This window comes from Nothobranchius furzeri, chromosome 12 (assembly GCF_043380555.1).
Source record: "Nothobranchius furzeri strain GRZ-AD chromosome 12, NfurGRZ-RIMD1, whole genome shotgun sequence".
NCBI classification, from domain to species: domain Eukaryota; kingdom Metazoa; phylum Chordata; class Actinopteri; order Cyprinodontiformes; family Nothobranchiidae; genus Nothobranchius; species Nothobranchius furzeri.
The window spans coordinates 70,664,517-70,684,872 of record NC_091752.1 but is presented as its reverse complement, the minus strand read 5'-3'; the positions used below and the strand labels follow the sequence as shown (position 1 = coordinate 70,684,872).

General features: G+C 51.2%; 1 protein-coding gene across 2 annotated transcripts in view; it reads left to right on the top strand.

Annotated features, from left to right (window-relative positions):
- prr36b (proline rich 36b) overlaps positions 1 to 19,372 on the top strand; it is a 33,570-nt gene extending 14,198 nt beyond the window's left edge. For both annotated transcript variants that reach the window (XM_015976690.3, XM_054735796.2), the window contains exons 2-5: positions 4,270 to 5,015; positions 5,124 to 5,211; positions 14,006 to 14,205; positions 14,467 to 19,372. In XM_015976690.3, the coding sequence (XP_015832176.3) occupies positions 4,382 to 5,015; positions 5,124 to 5,211; positions 14,006 to 14,205; positions 14,467 to 18,134 (4,590 nt within the window). In that variant the 5' untranslated portion in view covers positions 4,270 to 4,381 and the 3' untranslated portion in view covers positions 18,135 to 19,372. The remainder of the gene's footprint in view (positions 1 to 4,269; positions 5,016 to 5,123; positions 5,212 to 14,005; positions 14,206 to 14,466) is intronic.
- Positions 19,373 to 20,356: the final 984 nt, after the last annotated feature.

Below are 20,356 nucleotides of genomic sequence, written 5' to 3'. Positions count from 1 at the left end.
TGGTGAGACATAAAACTGCTTGGTCCAATGGTGGACCAGCTGATGCTACACTAGAGCGTGGCTGGGCCGACCTGCAGGTCTGCAGCTGGTCTAGATCATTGTCCTGAACCAACAGCGGTCTCTCTCTGACTAACCTCACCCCTGCTTCCTGCAGAGTGGATGCTCGTCCACATGTTGGGTTGACTCATCTGGAAACGTCCATAATTTCATTAACAATAATATTTCTGTTCTTTCTCTGCGCCCAGCACCTGGATTGCCCCAGCTTGTGTTTTTACCCCCGTAGGCCATGTTCTCCAGACCTGACCTGCTTCTGTTCAGCTGAAGTTGGACTTTTGTCAGCCAGACGAGGTTTGGAGATAATAACTGAGTGTTTTGTTGCTGATAGATCGTCTCAGGTCTCCTGAGAGCAAGGACCTGGCTGAAAAGAGTCCATAAGGATGCATTAGTTTTACTCTAGTTTTTTCACTTACGGTAAGCAAACAGTCGAAACCTCTTCAATAGCAGCGCCGTGTATTTGGACTCTGGAAAGCTTTAAAGCTGATGAATGTTGGAGGAACTCCAGGCGTCTACCGTGTTTGTGGAGAATGATGGTAAAAGCACATTCTTGGCCCGGTTTGAGGCCCGTTTCTGCTTCCCAGTGACTGATTGTCCCGATGACGCTGTTCTGGGTGCCTGAACCGTTCAGCCGGAGAGAAGTGCAATCTCACAGCTGTCTGGAGACTAGCAGCAGCAACAGCCATGTTCCTGTGGCTACGGACATGCAGTCAGGATTTATTACTCTGTCCAGCAAGCACGTCAGCAGCGTTCGGTGCTTGGTAGAGCAGCAGGCGGACGGGAAGTCAGGCTACACTTGAGTTTTCTGTGGGAAGGTCAGAAGCTAAATTCAGTTTTACGGAAAGAGGGAATTAAACCTGGACGGGGCTCGGCGTCCCACGGTAACGTTCAGTCATGGAGGTGGTAGCGACTCGGGTTTTTGTTTCAGGTCGTCTGACCTGGACTAAGTAGTAAAACAACTAAATAACAATAATTATGTGAAAATACTAAATAATTTAAGTGAACTCACAGACCTCTCAGCCTGGTGAGTCCTACTGTAGGAGAACGGCTCTCAGCAAAAGCAATAAACGCACGAATGACCTGCCATAAAGCATCATCAAAGTGTTAATGATTATATAATACAACAGCTTTCCAAACACGCAGACATCGAAAGCTTTCATCTCCTGGTTTGTTTCTGTTAGCAAAACTCGGCTAAATGAGAAGAGAATAGGTGATGGGCGTCACAAGCACGTGGAGTCAGCTGGATTAAACCCTCAGCTGCTTCGTTTCGATGATCACCAGCTTCATGCCCTCCTTCATCGCCCTCATGAAAAATCTCCCACTGGTTGTAATTTAATTAAATCAACTGTCCACATTTTGTGAGCCCCTTGTGAGCGGCGGTGCAGCCACCCGTCACGGTGTTTGGCCTGTTGGACTAGATGTCTGAGCCTGCTCCTTTAGGATCCTTGGAGCCCTTTTCCCCCTCTGGCTCTGCTCAGCTGCTGCAGCCATCTGTGCTGTGGCAAACCGAGAACAGGGGAGGAGATGCAGAGCTGGAGCAGCGGGGGAGAAGGGAACCGAGGAGGTGAAAATGGTTTGGAGACAGGGGGGTCTGTTCAGAATGACAGAAGGCTTTGGATATGTGTACGGTATAGTCTGGAGGATGAGGAGAAGATCTCCGACGAGGGACGGAAACATGACGAAGCCTACACGGGAATAAGAAGCCCTCTGCCCTCTTCTACAGGAGACGAGTTAGCGGGTGCAGAGTTTTAGAGGACAGTGGAAACTCGGATCACAAGTGATGTCTGGATTTTACACTCGGACCAGGAAACAGCAGCCAACAGTGAGCTCATTTTACGTCTTTAGCTGCCGTTTCCCTCCCGCCTTCGCTTTCTGTTCCCATGCTCCATGGGCCAAGCCTCTTCCTCTGGGCTGGCCTCCGCATTGCCCGAGTGTTTGTCTCACCGCTCGGCTTCCTGCTCAGCCGGCTCCTCAGTCTGTTGGTAAACTCTGACAGGCCAGTTTCCTGTTACTCCCCCCGTTCCCTATGAGCCTCACTCAAAGCAGCTGGGAGAACTGGGACCTTCATCAGATATCGGTGTCAAGAAAGAACAGCCAATCACAGATCTGTCTCATTTTCCTACATGAACGTTCCCACTTCTCCGACTCTTTTCTTCCAGTCAGACTTCCTGTTTTTGAGGTTCTGTCTTTTGTTTTGCTTCAAACAATCAAAATGTCAGCAAAACAGAAGAAGACCCAAATGTTGACTAAGACGTTCTCAGCAGAATGGGCTGTAAACCAGAAACAGAAGGTGTTTGAAAGGGAGGCAGTGGTAGCTCTTCCAGTCCCACCCTTTAATTTACATTCAATTTCCTGTTCAGATGTAACTCTATTCACACACACACACACTCTCACACACACACACACACACACACACACACACACACACACACACACACACACACACAAAACATTTTGGGACCTAGTACTGAACCTTGTGGGACCCCACCATACAGATTTGCACTGCCCCGTTTGTCGGGGGACGGTGGCACAGGAGTTAAGTGCTCGCCCTGTAATCGGAAGGTTGCAGGTTCGAGCTCCGCTCAGTCTGTCGCTGACGTTGTGTCTTTGGGCAAGACACTTACCCCACTTTGCCTGCTGGTGGTGGTCGGAGGGACCCGTGGTGCCAGTTCTTGCCTCTGTCGGGGCGCCCCAGGGCAGCTGTGGCTACATCGTAGCTCATCACCTCCAGTGTGTGTGAATGGGTGAATGACTGATTGTGTTGTAAAGTGCCTTGGGGGGTTCCAGGACTCTAGAAGGCGCTATATCAAATACAGGCCATTTACCATTTGATAACTTTTCAAACTGTTAGCTTCAGCCGTCGCGCCGTACCTTTCCACGTCGCGTAACGCTCTTTTATGTGTCAAGCGTCTTTCAGGTCAGCATGTTTTTGTTATTTCTGCCATTATTATTGCCAGATGTTGACCTCGTTGATCTAAAGCCAGACTGACTCTCCATTAGACTTTTATTTATTTATTTATTAAAAGCTGTGAAGCCTTGCAACAAATAATTTCCTTTTATCTTTGAGGTTATTAGGTACAGCCCGACCCAGTTAGCAAATATATCCAAGCCTTCCATCTTTTCCTGTCTGTTCTGCTTCTCCAGTAGGAAGTTCATTAGACGTTCCTGCAGATGGCATTTGCATGAGTCCGTGTGCTATTTGCATGCAAGTATGTTCACACCTCCTTTAAAAGAGCTAGAGGAACTAGTCTTCCACACTAGTGACTGATGCCAGACCCATCGCCGCTCCTCGCTCCACCTGTGTCACTGAGCTTGTAAGTGTGGCATGAGGGAGGCTGTTACCTAGCACACAGATGGGTTTATATGAGCGCTGTTTGTAGAGCGAGCTGGTCCATCAGCAGCAGACGCGTCTGCTTTTCCCCCGACCCGATAAAATGCACGGATACACGACACTTCGACTGGACTCCAGGCAAAACGCATGAAGTTATGTACATTTGCTCATCTGCCACACAGCTGCGCCGCTCTCTGATTGGTCCCCTCAGCGAGGTAGTGGAGCTCAACCAAGACGTGTAAAATATGAGAAACGTCCTTGTTCTGAAATGTTTTTGCATAATTCCACAAAAACGTTTCAAAGCAAGTTGGAGTCAAAACATCTCTTCTGGGATGTTTTTGTGTTTCTGTACACCCTTATTTGTGAAGGCAAGACGTGTATGTGTGTGCATGCGTGCGTGTGTGTGTGTGTGTCTGTGTGCGTGCGTGCGCGTGTGTGTGTGTGCGTGCCTGCGTGCGTGTGTGTGTGTGTGTGTGCATGTGTGTGTCTGTGTGTGTGCGTGCCTGCGTGTGTGTGTGTGTGTGTGTGTGCGTGTGTGTGTGTGCATGTGTGTGTCTGTGTGTGCGTGCATGTGTGCGTGCCTGCGTGTGCGTGTGTGCATGTGTGTGTGTGCATGCGTGTGTGTGCATGCGTGCGTGCGTGTGTGTGTGTGCCCGTGTGTGTGCATGCGTGTGTGTGTGCATGCGTGCGTGCGTGCGTGCGTGTGTGTGTGTGCCCGTGTGCATATGTGTGTGTGTGTGTGTGTGTGATGAAGACGATGGAAGGTGCTTATCTGATTCCTAAAGCTAGCATCATTCCAGAGCTGCCTGCTGATAGCGGAGACGGGACAGCTCTTCGTGTCTGGTCTTGCTGATGACGGTCTTGTTTCTTCTCCTTCCCTTCAGACTTTCACCCCTCGCTGTCCTCTGAGAGCCTCTGCAGCTGTTGGTCCTCCTGTGAGAGTCAGAGCAGCTAGCCTTGCCCCGCTGAGACAGAACACACCCATCCAGAGGGGAGATGAAGCCGGACGGGGTCGCCACAACAGCGCTGGAGTCCACGGAAACGTTGGAATCCAATCCGGTAGAGGAGGCAGCGCCGCCCACCGGGCTGGAGCCCCAACTGGCTGCCGTTCCGTCAGAGGAGAACTCACCACAGCAGCCTGTCGGAGAGACGAGTCAAGTGGAGCCGCAGCCAAAGCAGGCCGAAGCAACTCCAGCTGCCAAACCCGGTAGCAAGGCTTCAAAAGACACCAAAGCTAAGACGACCATCAAGGCCCTGGCGAAGACAAAACCCAGCACCACGGCGGGCTCAACCAAGACTGCGTCTGGCCCACGGCCAACCACGACCCAGGGCTGCATCTCAAATGGCACCACCAAGCCTCAAACTAACGGAGTGGCTAAGAAGACCGCACCTGCCTCCGACAAAAAGAGCCCTCTGACCTCGGTCTCCTCCAAAAGCCCAGCCGGGGCAGCCAGGGCCCCGGCTCCCAAGAGCACCACTAAAGTAGGGGAGAAGAAGCCCGCGGGGGCCGGCCCCGCTGCCAACAGTGCAAGGGCGACAAGCAAAGCACCGGCAGCCAAAAGGACAACACCCACCACGGCTAACGGTGTGAAACCCAGCGCCTCAGCAGCAGCCGCTAAAAAGCCTCCAGGTTGGTATGAAGACCGTCAGAAGGCCTGCACACACAGCTGGTCCTGAAGGACACCATCACTGTGGACTATTGTCTCACCTGTCCTCTCCTAACACCTGTCCTTTCTAGTGTCTAAGCCTGCCAACACAACGCCCACCAAGCCGAGCGCTGCTGCCTCAACCAAGCCCGACAATCCTCCCGTCTCCAAGGCGCCCAGGTAGGCTAGACATGCGTGTCTCACTCTGCACAGAGACCCGTCTGTCTCTGCTGCAGTTGAAGAAACGCTCAGAAGCCAACAGGTTTTCCACGGGACAGCTACACGTCAGAATACATCAACACATTAATGAGGGCTGGCTTATCGCTGCATAGACCGCCTCAGTGTGGACTGAAAAGCTCAAACGGCTCCAGTTGGCTGCGGGTTCAAAGGGGACGCCGTTAAAGAAAAGAACACCCTGGAGGACGGAGGGACAATGGTCCCCCACACAGGGGCCTGCAGGAGTCACGCTTAAGTCTGCCCGCTAGCAGCAGAGTCTCTGCAGAGCGTAGGAAGGAGGTGCAGCAAGATCAGGGGGTGCCCGAAACAAGCCGGTGTGTGTTCAGGAGAGTCAGACGAGCATGTGCTTCTCACCTGAGTCACGCTGGGCGGGTGATGTTGGGTCCTGAGGAGGCGTGGCTTAAGGACGTCTTTGTCTAAGTCAGACATCTTCAGTATCACTCGGGGCCTCCGGGTTAGGGTTTTCATCCTGTCGGTGTGTGGGTGAGTAAAACACGGAGACAGAGTCCAGATTGGATCAGTCGGAGCAGAAATGAGCGTTTGGTGTCGGACCGTCCTGCAGGAGCCTCTAGTCAGAAGTTCAGGCTTGTTCTGTCCGTTGTCTGGGCTGGGGAACAACCAGGATGCGATCCTCGAGGTTTCTAGTGTTTACCCAGCTGAGGACTCAAATGAAGATGTGACGGGTTACAAGACGTTCCTGTTGATGCAAATCTAGAAACGAAGCACTCCGTGTTCCTAGTCCAGGAGATAAAATCAGGGTTTGGTCCTCGTAAAGCAGATTAAGGATCTCTGGATGTTTCTCACTTACTTTAGTTTTGCTAGCCTAACACGACTCCTGTCCAGCAGCAGACACGGCCTCGTGCTTCCTTTCGCCTGTATCTGCAGAAAACTGCAGCTAGCATCGTCAGGTCTTACAGTTAGAACTCGTTTTCCTGCCTGGACACCTCCGGCCGTACGCAGCAGCAGCTTTAGCACGGGCCGAACGGAGCACAGCAGCAGCTGACGTTGTACCTCGTCTCGGTTTATTGTTCACATCGTGCGACTCGGCTCGGTTTGGGTCGTCCTCGCTCGGTAAAGTCTTTGTTTTTATGTTTATCTGAGTCGAAGCGCAGGAGACGTTCCAGACGTGTGTGAGGGCACGGCGGGGAGGCGGATAGTGAATGAAACCGGCGTGAACGCAGACATAATTCAGACTTAATCTGATTAAACAGAGATGCACCTTTGCACTGAAGTGTTGCACGTGCCAGTTCAGTGGGATTCACAACATGTACACCGTTTCCCACACCTCAGAGTGCTGCGGTGCGTTCACTCGCTCAGGGAAAACGGAGTTCTGTGTGCTTCGTTTTCTCACCATGAATCAGACTAAAGCTGCTAAATGAAACTGGAATTCAATCGTTTTTATTGGAAGCGTTAGTGCCGGATTAAAACGCCTCCTTCTTCACCGAAGAACAGGAGAGCGACTCGGACAAACCCTGCTGCGTTTCAGCACACCTGTCACCATGAGCAAGGTGTCCCCCCCCCCCCCGGCTCTCCTCGTGTTGCAAGGAGCAGCTGGATTGTGGAGATTACACTCAGATTACAGCTTAATACAATGGTGGATGTGCAAACATGTTAATAACCAGAGTCACACGAGGTCACGTTGGTAATCGCCCGTGCAACGCTCACGTTCACCAACTGCCCTGGTGATGTCACCGCTCAGCGGTTCGGTGGGCTTTTGGTTTCCACCCGCAGGAAAGTCGCTCGCACCTCTGGATTAAGAAAAACAACCAAATGAAGATGTCTCCAGATCTCTGAGGAGATAATTAGTGATTTGATTTATTATCTGGGTAAGCCAAAGCAAGCACGAGCAGATTCAAGTCGAGCCAAGTTGCTCTGCTGCTGCAGCCCCGAGCCACGTTTGGTGTAATGGGATTACACCTCGGCGTTTGTGTCCTGTCATGTGTTTTGACAGCTCCATAAATTTCTGCTCCGCCCCTTTTTCTGCTCTGCTCAGCCAGCTGCAGCAGCGTGCGTCTGTTTGCTTAACTCTGAAATCTCAGCTGATTGAATTCCACCTTAAATGGGTTCCAGTTATCGGGCTAATGGAAGCGCTGGGCACGGCAGCAGCCTGCTGCAGTTTCTCCTGGTAGCTGAAGGGAATCGTGTCTGCAGCAGCAACCGGTCCTCACCAGGAGCCACTGGGTTTCTTCTCTGTGTTGGACTCAGACAGGAAGCTGCTTTCCTGTGTTTTCCTACAGAGGTGTTAGTAGAGCGCCATGGCTGTGGCTCCTGAGAGCTTGCTTCGTGCGCTGGTGCGCTGCTCGGCATGCTGGGAAGGTAAAAGGAGGAGGGGAGGCACGCGTGACTCTGAGCGGCTTCGTCGGTGGGTTTAAAACGGTTCCACGTGTTTAAATGAGTCACTCCCTCACCTGAGCGCCAACGCCTCAGGGTTCTCTGTGACGTTGAAGCGTCCTGAGGAAGGACGGTGTGGCCTGGGTCGCAGCGGGTCGTCACGGGTCGGCGATTTCAGGAGAACCGAAGCTGAAGAGCACCCGAGCGTGGAACCGAAGGGTTTACTACCCTGCTGCAGATGCAGGACTGCAGGGCAGAACAAGGGCCTGCATGTGTAAACACACCAGCCGGTGTTCCTGCGTCCGTCGCTCAGGGATGATGACGTTTCACAGGAAGGCATTGAACCCAACCGTCACCATTTAGCAAACTGCAGCAGGAGGAACCCACCCCCATCCCAGAAGTCATTCAGCAGTCCAGCATCGGGCAGGGGACGCGGCGCAAACGCTCCTGTCCTGCTGTGGGCGTGGCCCTGACTCTGCGACGCAGCCTTCCCCTGGCACGGTTACACCAGAGCCCATCGCAGAATGGATCTGACTGGGTCCGACTGGGAGGGAGACGCGTTTATGGGCGCTTACGTCAGTGCAGACATGGCAAAGAGCCGGCAGTGATGTTTTTTCCTTTTTCCGTTTGGCGTGTGTTTGTTCGTAAACAGGATTTATGCCACGGACCCCCCGTTTCATAGTGATGACACGTGCAATCCAGAGCAACCCTGAAGAGCTTTTAACACTTTAAGCTACGGCTTTGAAACTGGTTTCAGTGGTTTTTAAGGCAGAAAGTTGATCAGCTTCTGACTGGAGATCGCTCTGAAGCCCTCTGGACAGTTTAGTGGTCCAGGTGGGAGGGAGGTCTCCACCTGCTTCACGGCATTAGCTGTTTACTGTGCTAGTAGCTAATACAATGATAGCATTTAGCTTCTTCAGTTCAGCGATCGTCGTTAACAAGTGCTGGAAGTAAGATCGCGATGAGTTTGGAGATCTAAAACCAGAGTGGACATCGGCATGACTGGAGGCTGCAAACTCACGGGCTGATGGTGACCTGGCTTTGTAATTTAGTGTTTAACCAGTAAGGAGAGAAGCGAGAAACTTATTAGGTGCCCCCCCCATATAAACAACCGCGTCTGCCGAACTTTTACTCCGTGATGTAAACTTTAACCCCTGCAGCGTAGAGGAAACGTGTTAAATACGTCAACACGGTGGAGTAAATAGAAGCTTTAAAGAACAAACTGGACGGTGTGAGGTGAGTTTGGCCGTGTTCGAGATGAGCCGGTTCTGCCCAGATTAGACCAGCGGTGATCGGCGAGCGGTGCATGCCGGTTAGATTCGTGTCCGACTTGACGCCGACTTGCTCTGACGTCGTGCCTACGTAGGCAACGATAACCTCGTGAGATCAAGGCGGCCGCAGATTTTGGAGCAGTTGCTCTCCACCGGCTGCAAAACCTAGAGGATGACGGGAAACGCCTGGCTCTCACCTGATCTAAGATCTGATTGGTTCATATTCTGATCCAAACATCCGGTGGTAGAACATGAAATGTTAGTTGGTCACATGTATTCTGTAAGTCATGTAACGTTGATGATAACAACTATATAGGCCATAAAGAGAAATGTGGTTTGTGTTCTTTCATCACGTTTCCTATGAGCACACTGAAGCTACAGCTGATAACCTTTACTTATTATTACAGTCATGTCTCCATATGCATGATATGATATCCACAAGCACGTGAGGATGTGTTTCAGCTGCTTACAGGCACCAGAATTAACATAAATAATTAAACAAGTATGAACTCTAACGCGATATCTTCATCCATCGTCACCCGCGAGCTACACATGTAGGGACATCTGTCCGCCTTAAACGCCGGCTTTAAGCCCCTCCCCCTGCTGCATCCGTCTGCTCTCGTCTGTTTTCCAGGAGAGGCGCTGCTCAACTCGAACACGGCCTTTGTCTCACTGTAGGAATAAAAACACACACGGAGCGTCAGGAGTCAGACGCAGCCGCTCACCAACAATCGCGCGTGCGTGCGTGTGTGTGTGTGTGTGTGTGAGCGTGAGCATCAGAAGGCTGAATAATAACCTGTAGAATAATTAAAGTCATCATGCTAGAGCAGCTTCTCTGTGGTGGACCACACCAGCTTCTGCCACAATAAATAATAATAACAATAATAAATAACATTATAATTTCCTTTCTGAACTGTTTCTGTTGAGTTTTAATGTTTAAACCTGTTAGCTTGTTACTGACAGCAGCTACGGTTAAGCTTCACTTCCTGTTGTGACTGAAGCTGCTGCAGCATGGAGGTGTGGTTCTCAGTCATCCTGGACATGATCATCCTGAGAGCTTTAGCTGGAAACAGCTGGACGTTTCTGGATGTGTTGGAGACATTTAGCCTCTCATCCCAGAGGCTGCTTCCAGACTTTGGTCGTGGTCAGAAACAAACACACTGGTTGTGCTGCAAGTCGTCTTCTTTTTTCCTCCAAAACACGTTTGTGTCTGAATGAAGGTGATGTTGTTGTTCATAGAGTTAAAATTCAAGTTGAAGTTAAGATTGTTTCATCCAGTAGGACCTGTGGTTAGCTGGCTCATGTAAACATGTCATGTCTTCAAAGAATCGGAATCGATAGGAACCGGAATCGAAACTAGGAGTTGGAATCGTTCAGAATCAAACGATGGCCGACCCTACTCAGGACAGATTTTAATAACAACTCTGGTAGAAACATCTGCCGCTGATCCACAGCTAGCCAACATTAGCTAACGCCTCCCAAGAGTAAAGGTTCGATTACCAGGTTGTTGGTACCATTGGTCGGTCTGGTCTGCTGCAGGAAACGTCTGCCTCCATAATGGCTGCTCTCTCTCCTAACTTATTAGCCTGTATGCTGTTATGAGGAGCACCAGCGGGCAGCCATGTTTACGTTCTGATTCCATCGGTGCTGGTCACGTGACTGAGGTGAACTTCCACTTGGCTTCCTGAATGCCTCGGCTCTGCTGCGTTTGTGTTCAACCGTAACTCTAGTTTATGATGTTCGTCTGAATGAGGCCCGTGGCAGAAAGTAAACAAAGGAGACGGCTGTAACACAAGCAGCGCTCTGGTTAAATATAGCGCCATCGCTGAAACAATCAGCTCTTAGAGGCGTCGCGGTTGGTCAGCTGACAGGGACCTAATTATGGAGCGGAGCTTCGCTGTGTTCAGGCCTAGTCGTGGAAAACTGATGCTAATGTCAGAACACACAGGGTGTTGTTCTGCCCCGGTCTGCGGCCTGTTTGGTGATTACTCTATGAAAAACAGATTACGATAATGTAATGAGATTACAAATGTAGCACCATGGTTAGCGTTAGGTGTTCTGCTGCTGCTTTAGTGATCCCAGCTGGATGGCCTAACTCCGGTGATGTCAGGTGTTGTTTTGTGTTGGTGAATTATCCCGTGGAGCACCAGGAAGTGATGACTCCGATTCAGTTTTGGAGTCAGCCCAATCCAAGATGGCCACCACAGGTTATCCTGGTCAGCAGATGCACCGATGACGATAATTCAGTTCGTTTTACGGGTGCTGAGCTAGAGTTTAGCTTTTTAGTGGCTTATGGTCTCTCCCAACACGTGGCATACTCTTAGCTGTACCAGATTACATTAGGGGAGTTAAGTTTCCGCCCCATAACTGGAAGGTTGCACGTTCAAGTCCCGTCTGTCACAGTTGATGTGTCCTTGGGTAAGACTCTTGTCCTGCCTGGTGGTGATCTGAGGGACCGGTGGCACCGCTCCCCAGGAAAAGGCTTAGAGATCTGACATGGACACCTCTGGAGATTGTGAAATGCTGTGTTTGTCTGCCACACCGCTACAGGAGCGTGCTCCAGACTCCAGCACCACCCATCTGACCTAAAGACCTTATGAACGGACAGAAACGGTGAACAGAGGCGGTCAGAGCAACGGTGGAGCACCTGCAGTGCCTTAACCGATTAGAGCAAGGAAGAAGAGCTGTTAGCTCTTACGTTCCTTCCCTGCCATCTGCGCAGGTTCATTTGTGGTACTTTGGTATGCGTTACCGTAAACTGACACTTGTCATTTACACGTTCATTGTTCAGACACCTGTGAGCAGAAAAACCAGATGAAAATCCATCCTGACCTCAGAGAAAACGCTAAATGTTTAATATCTGCTGCTCTGGGCTCATCTGATGGTTGGATTCTTTACCTCCGAACGAACCAAAGAGACATTACTTGGTTAAGCTTTTAGTTTATTTGGAGAGGTCGATGCACATTAATGAGCACTACCTTGGTTTTAAACAACAACAACACAACAGAACAGAGATGGACATTAAACATGTTCACTATCTCCAACCAGCCCTGCTGTTTGGACCCGATTCTCCAGTCAGACCAACCGTTTTAGGTGAAGAAGGAAGACTCGACTGAGTTGCTACAGAAGAGAAAAAAGGACATTAATGTTCTCATGAAAGCTTCCGTTTGGACGTCATTTTAAAACTCCGGTGTAAATCTTTCCTACTTGCTTGGTCCCAGCTCTCTCAGTTCACCTGGTTAATTAGCTCATTAAAGCTCTCCTGCCTTTTTGGATTACCCGTATTTTTATCACACAGATTATTGGGAATGCATGCTCTCCCACTGGATATCCCGTTAGCACTCATCGTCCCTAATACCCGCCTTTAGCCTTTAATTCTCCTCATTCTGCTTCCTCTGAAATACCTATTTCTTAATCTCAAATTCAAACAGCACAAACTCCGGTTTTATGTACTTTTTAAAAACTTTTCAAAAATCTATCCAAATATTTTCTCTTCCCCGCGACCCTGCATGGAAAAGCCGGTATGGATGGACGGATGAATGGAGATGAATGGATGTATGGAGATGGATGGATGGATGGATGGAGATGGATGGATGGAGATGGATGGATGGAGATGGATGGATGTATGTATGGAGATGGATGGATGGATGGAGATGGATGTATGGATGTATGGAGATGGATGGATGGAGATGGATGGATGTATGTATGGAGATGGATGGATGGATGGAGATGGATGTATGGAGATGGATGGATGGATGGAGATGGATGGATGGATGGATGGATGGATGTATGGAGATGGATGGATGGATGGAGATGGATGTATGGATGTATGGAGATGGATGGATGGAGATGGATGGATGGATGGAGATGGATGTATGGAGATGGATGGATGTATGGAGATGGATGGATGGAGATAAAAGTATCTTAAAACGAATCCTTACATCAACGGGCAGCCAGTGAAGCGCAGCCAGGACAGGAGTCATGTGGTCATACTTGCGCCTGCCCTCTAAAAGTCTGGCAGCAGCATTCTGCACCATTTGTAACCTGCCTATTGCGCCCTTGCTCACACCGAATAAAACAGAGTTACAGTAGTCCAATCGCACCGTGATAAAAACATGGAACTACCGTCTCACGATCATGTCGTGACAGCTCAACGTCTCTCTACAAACATAGAACGTGATTGGTCCAGCCTAAACATAGCCGAGCCAATGGTAGACCTGCTGAGGCTGCAATGGCACGTGGCTAGACCGACCTGCACAGCTCAGCTACATGGCTTGCTAAGGTTGGTCTAGATGTCCAGGCCAGTTGGTCTGGGTAGATTTGTAACGTAAAAGCAACGTTTTGTATTTAACCAGGTTAGCTTTGCTGATCTGAAACATCAAAGGGGCAAAAACAGAAGCACTCTGATCGTTTCCTCCGACTCTGAAATAACCACGCCCTCGCTTGTTTCCGCCTGAGCTCAGATGTTTTTGTATAATCTTTATTTGCATGTGCCAGGTTATTTATTAATAATACACTCAGCTTCATCACACATTGCCTGTTTCCCTGTGAGGATTCAGAGATGTTCTCCTCTCAGTATCGACCTTTTACTCGGTCCCAGCCATCTAAGCCTACCTTCCTCCAGTCGCCTGCTCTGTTTCTGCCTGAACTGACTCGGTTCTTTATTTAGAAACACGCAGTTAGTGTAGCGTGGGCCCAGGAGACTGAACGCCTCAGCCTTGTCAGGACTACTAGATGTGGGTTACTTTGCTCAGACGTGACATCGAAGCTGCTTCTAGGTCAGAGCTGCTCCAGCGGCCAGGCAGATGCGTGGTGTCCCCATCAGGGGAGGGACGGGACTGGCTTGGGGTTAGGAAGTCTCTCTGGGGGCTGTTGTGTTGTACTTTGTCCCTCGGGGGAGTGTGTCATTGTGTTGAGGGAGAGTAAACTGGGTTAACCAGTGTCTCAGTGGCTGATGACATTAGCCAAAGTCCATCCTGACAGGCTGCTTAGGGACGATTTATGCATCACAGATGTCTGGTAAACAATGGAAGTCACTCTAAAGATCAACACCCGGCCAGTAATGAGTACAGTAGGGCTTTGTGGTTACAGAGAGCACTATTAGCACCGTCTGATCTTCCGTGTTGTTTCTACAGGCCCACGGCATCGACCCGACTCGCTACTGGCTCTTCTCCATCAGCGAGCACAGCCAAGACCTCCACTGCTGCATCCAAACCCACCACCCCTAAACCCGCCCCCAGCAAGCCCGCTGCTCCCAAATCAACCACCACTACGCCCTCTGCTGGCAAGGCTCCACCGACACAGGCAGCGAGAAACAAAACCCCGGTGAAAAAAGGTAACGGCGCTTCCCCACCTAAATCAGGTCGTGTCACATGTAATAAAGGATAAAGTTAGGCTGATAGAAAGCAGACGTCAGAAAACGTAAATGTGCTGCAGATGGAAACATAAAAGGAGAGCAGCATTCTGAATGTGACACGCTTGGACAGAGCCAAGTCCTAGTACAACAATAACATTCATGTATAGCAAACATTTCAAGTATTACAAGAATGAAAGTTTTTTTTACTATGTTATTTAACTCATGTTTTGTTTTTTCCAGATGTTACCAAGCCCTCCACTCCAGCAACCAAAAAGCCTTCGGACCCCCCTCTCGCTCGTCCTTCCTCTGCAACAAAGTCAGTCAAAGTAGAGTCATCCGTGTCATCTTCAAAACCAGATGTTACCACCAGAAAACCAACCACACCAAAGGCTGCAGAGACCAAGGCACCAAGCCGCCCCAAAACACAGGAGAGTAAGTCCGCACCTTCCAAGGATGCTTCAAGGACTCCAGCCACCAAAACAGCTGCAGCTAAGTCGTCCAGCCCCAAGAAGACCATTGGAAGTAGCACCCCGACTCCGGTGAAACGAGCCCCCAAACCGGCAACAGCTGCTGAACCTGGAACAGAAATAGCTGCAGCTGTAGCCGCCGCTGCAGCCATCGCTACTGCAGCATCTGCCAGGGCAGGACCAGAAGAGCTCCAGCCACCCGAAGCTGTAGAACCACCTGCTGCTGCTGAGGCTGTGCAAGAAAAAATACCTAAACCCTCTCCAGAAACAGTGTCAGGAGCCGTGTGTGAGCCGGTACAGGAACTCATTCAGCAACCCATTCCAGAGCCCGCTGGGGAACCAACACCCGAGCCCGTTAGGGAACCGACACCCGAGCCCGCTAGGGAACCAACACCCGAACCTGTTAGGGAACTGACACCAGAGCCAATTAGGGAACCAACACCCGAACCCGCTAGGGAACCAACACCCGAACCTGTTAGGGAACTGACACCAGAGCCAATTAGGGAACCAACACCCGAACCCGTTAGGGAACCAACACCCGAACCTGTTAGGGAACTGACACCAGAGCCAATTAGGGAACCAACACCCGAACCCGTTAGGGAACCAACACCCGAACCTGTTAGGGAACCAACACCCGAACCTGTTAGGGAACCAACACCCGAGCCCGCTGGGGAACCGACACCAGAGCCAATTAGGGAACCAACACCCGAACCTGTTAGGGAACCAATACCCGAGCCCGCTAGGGAACCGACACCAGAATCCATAAAAGAATCAACACCCGAGCCCGCTAGGGAACCGACACCAGAGCCCGCTTGGGAACCGACGCCCAAGCCCTTTAGGGAACCGACACCTGAACCTGTTAGGGAACCAACACCCGAACCCGTTAGGGAACCAACACCCGAACCCGTTAGGGAACCAACACCCGAACCTGTTAGGGAACCGACACCTGAACCTGTTAGGGAACCAACACCCGAACCCGTTAGGGAACCAACACCCGAACCTGTTAGGGAACCGACACCTGAACCTGTTAGGGAACCAACACCCGAACCTGTTAGGGAACCGACACCCGAACCTGTTAGGGAACCAACACCCGAACCTGTTAGGGTACCGACACCTGAACCTGTGCACGTTCTAAGTTCTAACCAAAAGCAAGACGCATCTTCTGAACCTCGGGTAGAAGTATTTTTCAAGTCATCAGCTGAACCAGAACTTAAGGCTGAACCTGCTTCTGGTTTACAGACGTCAGCCCAGGTGGACCCGTTCCCATTTGAAGACCACACATCTGTTCCTTCCTTGGGAACCACTGTTATGTCTCCTCCTTGCTCTCCTCCAGCTCCTGCTTCTCCTGTCAGAGACTCTCACGTCACCTCTTCTCTTCTGGACATGGATGTCCAGCCCGACCCCTGGGACAGAAACCAATCTCCCGTTTGTGTGGCGCCCCAAAGTTTAGTCAATGTTGGAGAGTTTCAGCTAGAGGAGAGAAGGGAACATGAGACAGGTTATGGATTTCAAGAGGAACAGGAGGAAGAGAAAGAAAACCAGTTTGTTTCTCCTTCTGTGGCTCTGGGGGCCTTTCCTCCTGCTGCACAGCCCCACAGTTTGGAGGATTTTACCCTTAGAGACCTTGTCTCACCTCAAGAGAAGGAGGAGGAAGTGGAAAAGGCTGAGGAAGAGATCAATGAGGATGAGGAGGACGACGAGGATGATGAGGAGGATGTGGATGAAGAAGAAGAGCAGAGAAGACCAGGACAGCAGCTTTCATCCCTGATCACCGACATGAGCATGAGCCAGCCCTCTGACGAGTTCCCGGCACGCTCCTCGCTGTTCGGTGGTTCTGCTGGGTGGGCTGGTGATGACCTGCTGTCAGGGATGGACTCGGAGGACGTGAGCAGCTGCACAAGCAGCCGCCAGCAGGGGGTGTCGGACCTCAGCAGCACCCAGCACACCGCCATCCTGGAGGGAACCCAGAGCTCCGATGCCCTGGTGGACTCCAGCCTCAGAGGGTCTGAGGGAGACGGTAATCTGATCGGTTCTCCCAACGTAGAAACTCTGGCCAATGAGGAGGAGGAGGACGATGAAGAGGACGACAGGGTGGATGACATAGACATGAGTTCAGAGCAAGTAGAGGAACATCATAAAGAGTTCCAGGAGCAGAGACAGGAAGAGGAGGAGGATGAAGATGTGGAGATGCACAGTGAAGGAGTGATGGACAGCTGTGAGAATGTAGACGATGACTTTAATGAGGAGGATCACTTAGACGACATCAGTGTCCCCCCTGCGTCCTCCTGGGGCCACACCCACACCAACCCGTTCTCAGATACCTGGGCTCAGCCGGCCGCGCTGCTGTCCGTGTTGTCCCCCAGCCCCGTGTCCGACCGCGGCGCAGCAGAGTCGGAGACCCCCGCCCAGTCCCCTGCCCAGGCCTGTGTGGACAGCACGGCCCCATCCTTCCCTCCTCAGTTGGAGCGTGAACCTCACCACCACTCAGCACACGAGATGAAGGACTCTGGTCCTGGAGAGGACCTGCTGGCTGTCCCGGCCACAGGTGTGTCCCCGTCCGCCCTGGCTGCCCGCAGCAGCAGCGAGACGAGCACCCCAGAGGACCTGCGGGACTACGACAGCAGCTCCGGGGTGGAGTCCCGCTCGGATAAACAGCACACCCCTGTGCCTGTTCAGGCCCAGTCAGACTTGGACCAGGACTTGGGGATTCATTTGGAGAAAGGGGATGGAGAAGAGGAGGAGGCAGAGACGCTCCCTGCTGATGAAGTTTTAGGAACGGGGCCTCCAACCGCTCCCGCGTCTGCCCCGTCCTCCACCTCCACCTCCGGTGACGAGGCCAGCGACACAGAGGGCGAGATCCAGATCAATGACCCAGAGGCTCCGATGATGATGATGATGATGGAGGAGAGAGCTGGCTTTGAAAGCCCCCCTCCCTCCTGTAACCTGCCGGCACTTGAGAAGGAGGCAGGAGACACGCCCACTGGAGATGGCGAGGAGGACGGAGGCGGAGCTACTCCTCAGTCAGCCAATTCCGTGGCATCCTATGGTTTCGACTGCACCACGTCCAACTCCAATGCGCACTCCATGGCTGAGAGCTGTGGGAAGAGCCCAGGAATCTTCTCCCTGGAGAACGAGGAGCAGCTTCCAGAGGAGGCCAAGGACCCCTCCCTCATCAAGGAGCTGACCCTGCCCTCGGCGGCCGCTGCTCAGAGCGAGAACCTGCTGGGCAGCGCCGTGGACCTGATCCCTTTGGGCCACCCAGGTGTGGATGACCATCACTACTTGTTTGGAGGAAAGATCGCAGGAGAGGGTCTGGAGGATCCGCAGGAGTGCTCTAAGCACCCGGGGGCCCAGGAGCGTGAGGCCCCCGACAGCAGCCAGCCACCGTACTACTCCACCGTTTGTGATAAGACTGATAGTTTTCTGGAAGGTAACGTATAAGTCCTTCTATAATCCCTGGAATGCACCTTTATCCTGCACCCCCTCCCTTGTCCCGCTGTTTGTGTTCGCTCCAGTTAGACGTCTTAGCGGAAAAAACGGAGAAGGAGAAGTAGAAAAAAAAAAGAGTTAAAAGGAGGTGGGGAGTAAGAGACTGTAGCGATTTTTAAATGAAGCCCTCCTGTTTAACCGTTGTGGTGGTTCTGGTTCCGAGTGCACGGCCAACGCCAGCCACCGCCGTTTTCTAGTCGAATGTTCTTTTTACGTAACACTGCGTCTTCTGTGGCCCCGGCCGGGGTAATGACTCACCGGTCCAACGAACCTTCACACCGACACCAGAAAGAGAAAAGCACTGAAGAGGAATGGACTGACTGTATTTATCCTACTGTTTTTACCCAACAGGTGATTTTTATTTGATTTTACTTTTTGTATTTGTTTGTTTTTTGTCCTCCTCTGGTCCTCCCGACCCCGTGGACGCGCTCCGTGCTCCGCACCGTAGCCGTGGTCACAGACGCCTTCTTCACATGTTTGGTTCTTGTTGCAGGACTTTTAGCTTTCAAAATAAGAGCTTAGGTATTAACAAATAGGTGTGGGAGGATTAGATTTAAGGGCTGACCCAAATGCTTCAAAGCGCTGTTGCCGTGGTGATTCAGGTTCCACTCTGGTTCCTAATCTGGGTATCATTACCACTGCAAACCAGTCCGCCTCAGCAATGAAGTTATTTATTCTGCCTCGCATCAGTCCGTGCAACACTCGCTAGCATGAGCTAGTTGCAGCTACGCATCTGGAATCTTCCAAGTGTTCACCGAAGCTTTGAAGCCCCCCCCGCCCCGGCGGTATTTGGGTCAGCCCTCCTTAGATAGCAGTTGGTGACGTTGTTTGTGTGATCTGCGCTTGTTGCATAGGCTGCTGAGGGAGAACCGTGGCGTCATATGCAGCGTGTGCTTGAGGCTTTCGTTTTGACGGAGCAAAGCTCCAGCTAGCCGTTTGCCCCAGAGCAGAGTCAGAGCTAGCGTTTGACTTACCGCGGTCCGCCGTAATCGTCTGTGGCGGCCACGGGTGAGCTCTACACTCTACAGGTTTTTGTTTGTGTTTCCGTAGCAGGCTTTTGATTTCCTCTCTGAACGGTATACTGCATGTTTAACTAACAACAGACTGTAATTCTACCTGAAACGGTTCTACGGTAGAATGGTTTACTCTAGGTTATCTCTCAAAAACCCATTAAACATCGTTGCAAGGCATCTGTTCCTGTTTCTTGCTTTCCCGACGGGTCCTGCATGAACGAGTGTGTCGTCCTTGTGTTCCAGTGGCCGTGTGTTTTTGTGTGTTTGTGTTTACGCAACAAGATTTCCCGTGGCGTCCTCTGGGCTCCACCATGGGAATTCCAGTGCAGACGAGCAGGAAGTGATGCAACATTGTGATATGTCATCTCGGTGGTTTACACTTGGACCTCCACGGAGGTTTGAACACTTCAAACGAGCGGTGCTCACTTCTTGTTTCCTGACAGCGGGCTGTTCCAGAAGGCCGGTTGTGTGAACTCTGAGGAAGTTCAGCTCACGTTAGGAACAACTTTATGGATTTTGTTCTAGAAACAGCTGTAGCTGAGCCTCTGAGCCTACCATATAACTACCAGTCCTGCACCCCCAAGGAGCCAGACTGATACCATAGCAAATTTACCCAGGGGAGGACTTTCCTGGATTTCCAGAGGATTTCTGGTTGGAGCAGATGTATTTCTAGCACCACACGCACATCAGAATACACTTTAGACCTTTCTCTGTTGTCTGAGTAGACTCCAGAGTTGACTAAATCATTTAAATCAGTTGATCACTCAGAGTTTGCTGAACCTCCTCTCTGGAATAGCCCCTTTGTAGTTGGAATGGTGTTGATTGAACAACGGGAACGTCGGTGAACTTTCCTGCACTTAAAGCCCTTTAATGATCTAAACTACCTTTAACTGGAAATATTTAACCCTCCCACTGTCTTTATGGGTGACCCCGCGAGGAAAGTTGATGGTTTAACCCATGAGGTCCACGTGGCAGGGGTGAGGTGGTGTTCACTCCTCACTCCTGCCACCTGGACCCAAGGGATAAACCATCAACCCTGCTCAATGGTCGACTTTCCTCGCGGAGTCACCTTCTGTCGTGTGAAACCTGCTGGTGCTTCCTCGTTGTTCCACCAACACATTCAGTTTACAGACGTGGATAAAATTGTTCCGGAGAGAAAAG